Here is a 6,021-nt window from a genome sequence, read left to right as displayed (position 1 = left end):
TGCAAATACCCAACATGTGTTTGTTTTCCAAGCTAAATTAAAGGGATCATATGAAAAGCAGATATAAACATTTGATGATTACGAATAGAAGACAAGGAGCCTATTCCAATGTTACATGTACTAAATGACTTCCCGGTCCGGCCTGATCCTGCCCTGCCTGAATTGTCTGTAGGACTTTGGCTGATTCATTTAAATAAGCAATGACAAAAGCAGAGACGCTGTTTTCAGAGGGTTTGTTTTGTTAGACCTTAAGGTCAAGTTTGTTTCCCTTTTGGTCTCAGAAACGACTTTAACCCCTGAGACTTAAAAGTTATTTGTTATCTGTCATGGTGAAATTCAACAGCTACACATTTTTAAATCTTGCTTAGTTTCTCATGAAATATTTAATGTTCTAGTTGTGTTTCACATGTTCTTAGATGACTGTACTTTGATGATTAGGAATGCAGTTATCAATCCAGAGATTGAGGATGGCATATTTGATACCACCTCTGTCAGTGCTAGTCTGGCCTCAACTGTTGAGGACATTTTGACGTTTACTCACAGTCAGGATAGGCTGTCCTTGACCTGTAGCTGCAGCAAAGACTATTTGGTGGACCCTCTTGTGCTTTTTATTCATGAGGAACAAGACTGTAATGCCAGACGCAAAGCACAGGTTCAGCAACAAAACTAAATTGTATTTGAAATATATTACTAAGTAAGTCATTTAATATAATCTTTTAATCTTACGTTGTAGAGGTCAAATTTAAATGTGTTCAATATCATTGCATGGAGACAGAGTTTAATTAACTTCCAGCTGCACTGGAAAACTCTGAAGGTTCATCCTTAGCCATACGAGACATGTTCATCTTTATTTATAAATTGATGACGTGATTATCCAATGAAATGATTGTGAATATATCCATATTTGCACTTCTGGGCTTTAGGTGGGATATTGCCTTCATAAAAAATAAGGTTAGGAGATTAGATTAACTATAATGATGATGCCTATTTTCTTTTTACTTTACGTTTTAAAGCTGTTTTGTTAGCGTGATAGGCCTTGGTTAAATATTTTGGTGCTGATTGTTTTCCTCATTCAGAAGGTCAGGAGTTTGTTCCCCTGCTCCTGCGGCTACATGCGGCTGTTTCTTGTATCTTGGGACAGCAACAAATTGCTCCTGCTGCTACATGCTATAGGGCATGTGGATGTGTATGAATGGATAAGTAAATACTGATGGTCACTAGTGAATGGCTGTAAATGGATAGGTGTGACTAGCTGACTCCGAGAGCACAAAGTGTATTTGTTTTAACTTGTTTTATGGAGAAGCCCGGAGTTCTATGACTCCCTCTCCTCTATTCCCAAAGGAGAATGCCTGATTTGGTAGACAAATATGCATGGAAAGCTTGAAACCTCTGTGCATATGTTGACAGTCCAGCTGGCAGGGAGACATGCAATCCATGCAAATGGTCTTTGAACACAAAGTCCTAACATTGGCGTCTCTCACACACACACACACAAAAGATGTGCTTAATATGTACCTGACAGGTGGTGTAGTCGGACTTCTGTATGCTGATTGCAGCGAGGCTATGGGTTAGTCATTTATCTTCTGATTGATGGTCAAAGCGCAGGCAAGGTAAGATGTGTAAATAATCTTAGCTTTATCCCAGCATCAGTATCAGTATCATTGTTAAAATGTATTTGATCTACAGCATATGTTAAGAACATTTGTTAGACTTTCGTTAAATGTAACAACCTCTCCCTTCCTTTAACTCCATCAATCAATGTAGGACTGAATGGAGATTTCTCTACTTAAATGATTCAGTGACTGGCTGCAAAGAATAAGAGTAAGAGAGCACGCTATGTATTATGATTTTAATGGTGTGATGGGTTTTTTTATTCACTAATTTGTTCCGTCAGTGTGAAAAGAATTTTCTCTTTCTCTCAAAATGTTCACCTGAAGAAGATCTCTGCTCGAAACGTTGTGATGAATTAAAACTTTTTGTGGCATTTGAGCAAGTGTGCGGGTCTATATCTTCTGCATCAGTCTGCTTATTTTTAACTGCCCTGCACCTACGTGATGTGCGTATAACTACCTCCTTTTTTTCTTTTTGATAAACTCCAAACTTTACAGAGGCATATTTTCTGAATATTCAAATGACGTCGACAAGATAATGCTGAGTGCGCTTAAGGTTTAAGAAACTGTCTGAAGGGCAGAAATACATGAACTCTTTAAGTGAATTTATTGAGCTTTTTAATTTTAAAAACATTTTTATATTTGCACGACTGTTAAAGAACAATCGCATAATTGGGTTGCTGTATATTAATGGTAGAGTTGGTCTCTCAACGGGAAGGATGGGGGATCGATCCCCAGCTCCTGTAGTCAAATGTCAAAGTGTCCTTTGGCACTCGAGTGTGTGAATGTGACCTAAAGCTTTGAGAAGTCAGAGGACTACTATAAAGATTCAGAACACACATGCCTTTGTTTGTTGAAGATGCTGGTTGGTCCAGAGCTTTATAACCTCAGTGTAAAAATGACAATAAAAAGGATGCTCTAACTGAAAACAGAAATGAGGTGGGTTCACCACATGGAAATTCCTTTGACCACGATATGTTGGCAGTGATGTGGCAGGAATGAACAGGGCACTGTTACTAAAAGCAGTAAAACCACAAACTTGATGTTTGCCAGAATAAACCACATTCAAAGTGATGCAAACAAGTTAGGGACTAAAATAAACATGTCATCATACCTTAAAATATAACACAGAGCTGCTAATAAATTCATAAAGATCAATCTAGTTGAATTGTTCACGCTAGATTTCAATCAGGGGTGTAATTAATTAAGTTTCTTTCCTTATTGATGATAAATAAAATGACAAAAAACATAATTTGAATTGTGTGGAAATGTTTCTAAAATCATGTTGTCGTTGTCCTCTTTGTTTTAAATACCTGCCGTGTCACTCCGTTGGAATCGATCATTTATCAAGCTTGAATTAGGTGCGTTTACATTTGCTTTGCAGAAGTCAGTGCTGGCTAAATGCAACAGTGTCTCAGTGTGTAAGTTGTGTTTCACTTCTTTTACGACCCGCGCTTGTGACTTTAAAAAGAAGGGCTGGATATGATGTGATCAGAATAAGAATCTCCCCATGGGGATTAATCAAACATTTGCGATTACCATTATGATTTGTAGTATAAGCCTTTTTTCTTATAATGTAATTTTATTTATCGTTCTTTCCCAACAGAGTAACAATGTGTGCCAAGTTATTCATGTTTCTGATTGGAGCTGCGTTTATCGCCCACCAGGTAAAGATGCTTCTCGGTTAAGGGATCTTTAATATTTTGTGTGTGTGTGTGTGTGTGTGTGTGTGTGTGTGTGTGTGTGTGTGTGTGTGTGTGTGTGTGTGTGTGTGTGTGTGTGTGTGTGTGTGTGTGTGTGTGTGTGTGTGTGTGTGTGTGTGTGTGTGTGTGTGTGTGTGTGTGTGTGTGTGTGTGTGTGTGTGTGTGTGTGTGTGTGTCTTTCTGTGTGCGTGTGCGTGTGCGTGTGTGTGTGTCTTTCTGTGTGTGTGTGCGTGTGTGTGTGTGTGTGTCTTTCTGTGTGTGTGTGCGTGTGTGTGTGTGTGTGTCTTTCTGTGTGTGTGTGTGTGTGTGTGTGTGTCTTTCTGTGTGTGTGTGCCTGCCTGCCTGCCTGCCTGTCTGTCTGTCTGTCTGTCTGTCTGTCTGTCAGAGGGACTAATTCTGTCATTTGCCTGTTTTTTATTACAGCTTGCAGCAGGTGAGTTCCCTGGATACATGTCATGAGGGGCCAGATTGGGAAAGGACTGATAGATACAACAGTCACAAATGTTGTATTCACTCCATAGAAACCAGAGCTGTGGACTTGGATTAAGTCACACTTAAGTTTCACACAAATGTGACCTTAGACTTGACTTCGACATGCCCCTCAAGTCTCGGGACTCGACTTAGACTCATGTATTTCAATATTTTTAATCAAGGAAACCTGCTTGGAAGTACTGCATTGGCTTCACTTTGACTATAAATATATATATATTGTTACTATTAATTAAAACCATAGGAGCCTTGAATAGGACTTGCTGTCACCCTCAAAGACTTGAGATTCAATTTGGACTTATGATTAAAAGACTTGTGACATGATTTGGACTTATGATTAAAAGACTTGTGATTTGGACTTCCCAGTGCTCATCTCTGAAAGTCACTCTCAGAAATACAAATATGTTGTATCTCGTTGTAGAAGAAGTCTACATTGCTGAATTGATGGTGGAGAGCAATGTCACACTGGAAGCCCAGACCGTGCTGTCCGCCTTGGATCAGATAACTGAACTCCAAGTGACTGATAGCAGCGGAAATCACGCAGTGACCATGCGACACGATGGGCTGGTAGCAGGTATTGTGCTTTACCCTTTCTAATGTGGCTATCATTTCATTTATTTTTTTGAGACAGAGAGGGGATATGGATCCTGATGGTGGGCCCAAAAAAAAAAAAAAAAAAGAAGCTCAGTGTGTAAACCGAAGATCTTACCACATGTAATACAAAGTGTTTGTAGTTGATCAGCATGTCTCCCCAGCCCATATACTGTAAAGTTCATGTTGAAAATACATGTTTTTCTGTTATTTACCTGATTTCACTAGAGCTTCACGTTTTGCTGGCATCTGTTAGTGCATACTGTTCCATCACATTTGCTCAAGAATATTAACTGATATCTTTTGTTGACTTATATGGCTGTGATGTGACTGAAACCTTTGTAAAGCCTGCCATACCCTTTGGGCTGGTAGATATTGAGCCTTATTCAAGTCATATTTACGCCCCTGTGACGTCTCGCCTTTAATAGGAATGTCATGACCTTTGTTACGTCATCAAAGGTAGTAAAACCCGAGGCTTACATGGGCTAGACCGAATCAGCAGAGCTAGCAGGGAAAAGCAGCGGTGTGTGTGTGTGATTCCTCTTTGCTGAATCATTATGAATGTACAAAGACAGGCTAATGATGATGTTGCTTCAGTCGGAAACGCACTCTGTAAAAATACTCTGAGTCAAATATTAGGCCGTTATCAAAAGGCCTGTAGTTACCACAGTACAACGTGAAGCAATAACGGCGGGCCTTTTTTACCTACTTGCATCTACTGTTATGAACATCAATATTCAACACTAACCGACTTGAATTTTTTTCCGACCTTGGTGTCGTAAAAAAATATTTTTTAATCCTCTTGTGGTTCAAAGATCTTCTTTATCAAAAAATATTATCTTCACACTTTGATATATAATACATTTCAGTCATTAAGCATAAAGAATACCGTATTCACTATTTTAGGAGCATTTAAAGTACAGATGAATTTAACCTAAGTTTCTTCAGAGGTGCAGGAGCGTACACCAATTAGCTTTGTATTAATGGGAGTCTGCAGCAGTAGCAACAGGACGTACAAAAGATCAGGTCTGTTATAATCATCATTTAGTTTTTATCCATCTTATAATGTCATTCTTTTACATTCCATTCGTCTTTTGCAGAAGTTTTCTGTTGCCTTGGTAGAGCATGGGCAAGTGGTTGAGGGCAGGTGGATTTATGTTGAAGAAACCAATAAAAAAGCATATTATAGCCTCATAGAGTGTAATTTCAATCTCTGAGGAAGGCTGATACCAATATTTAACATACATAGATGATTAAAACAAAAACCTTGAAGTGCAACTACTAACAATCAAAATTGTACTGAACTTGAGCTTCACCGACAGTGAAAAATCGATATTGTCTGACTAACACAAACCAGTGATTTTATTTAAAGTAAGAGTCAAAATGGAAAAATACTAGAAACTGTGGAATACGGGGCGCTGATGGCCTAGCGTTTAGGTTGAGCCACATGTACCGAGGCTATAGTCCTCAAGCGGACGGCCTGGGTTCAAGTCCAGCCTGTGGCTTCTTTCCCGCATGTCACTCCCCACTCTCTCTCTCGCTGGTTTCTAACTCTATCCACAGACATTCTATGTGGAATACCCTTAGCATCCCACAAAACGAATATGAGACGCCCAGTGTTAAAGAAA

The 6,021-nt window shown here is 39.1% G+C and overlaps 1 protein-coding gene across 1 annotated transcript in view; it reads left to right on the top strand.

Moving 5' to 3' along the window:
- Positions 1-264: 264 nt before the first annotated feature.
- adgrf3b (adhesion G protein-coupled receptor F3b) overlaps positions 265-6,021 on the top strand; it is a 23,195-nt gene continuing 17,438 nt past the window's right edge. The window contains exons 1-3 of the mRNA XM_065963728.1: positions 265-1,610; positions 3,217-3,293; positions 4,224-4,376. Of these exons, the coding sequence (XP_065819800.1) occupies positions 1,591-1,610; positions 3,217-3,293; positions 4,224-4,376 (250 nt within the window). The 5' untranslated portion in view covers positions 265-1,590. The remainder of the gene's footprint in view (positions 1,611-3,216; positions 3,294-4,223; positions 4,377-6,021) is intronic.

This window comes from Labrus bergylta, chromosome 15 (assembly GCF_963930695.1).
Source record: "Labrus bergylta chromosome 15, fLabBer1.1, whole genome shotgun sequence".
NCBI classification, from domain to species: Eukaryota; Metazoa; Chordata; class Actinopteri; order Labriformes; family Labridae; genus Labrus; species Labrus bergylta.
Note: the sequence above shows the minus strand (reverse complement) of the source record. Positions and strands in the feature narration are given on the sequence as shown.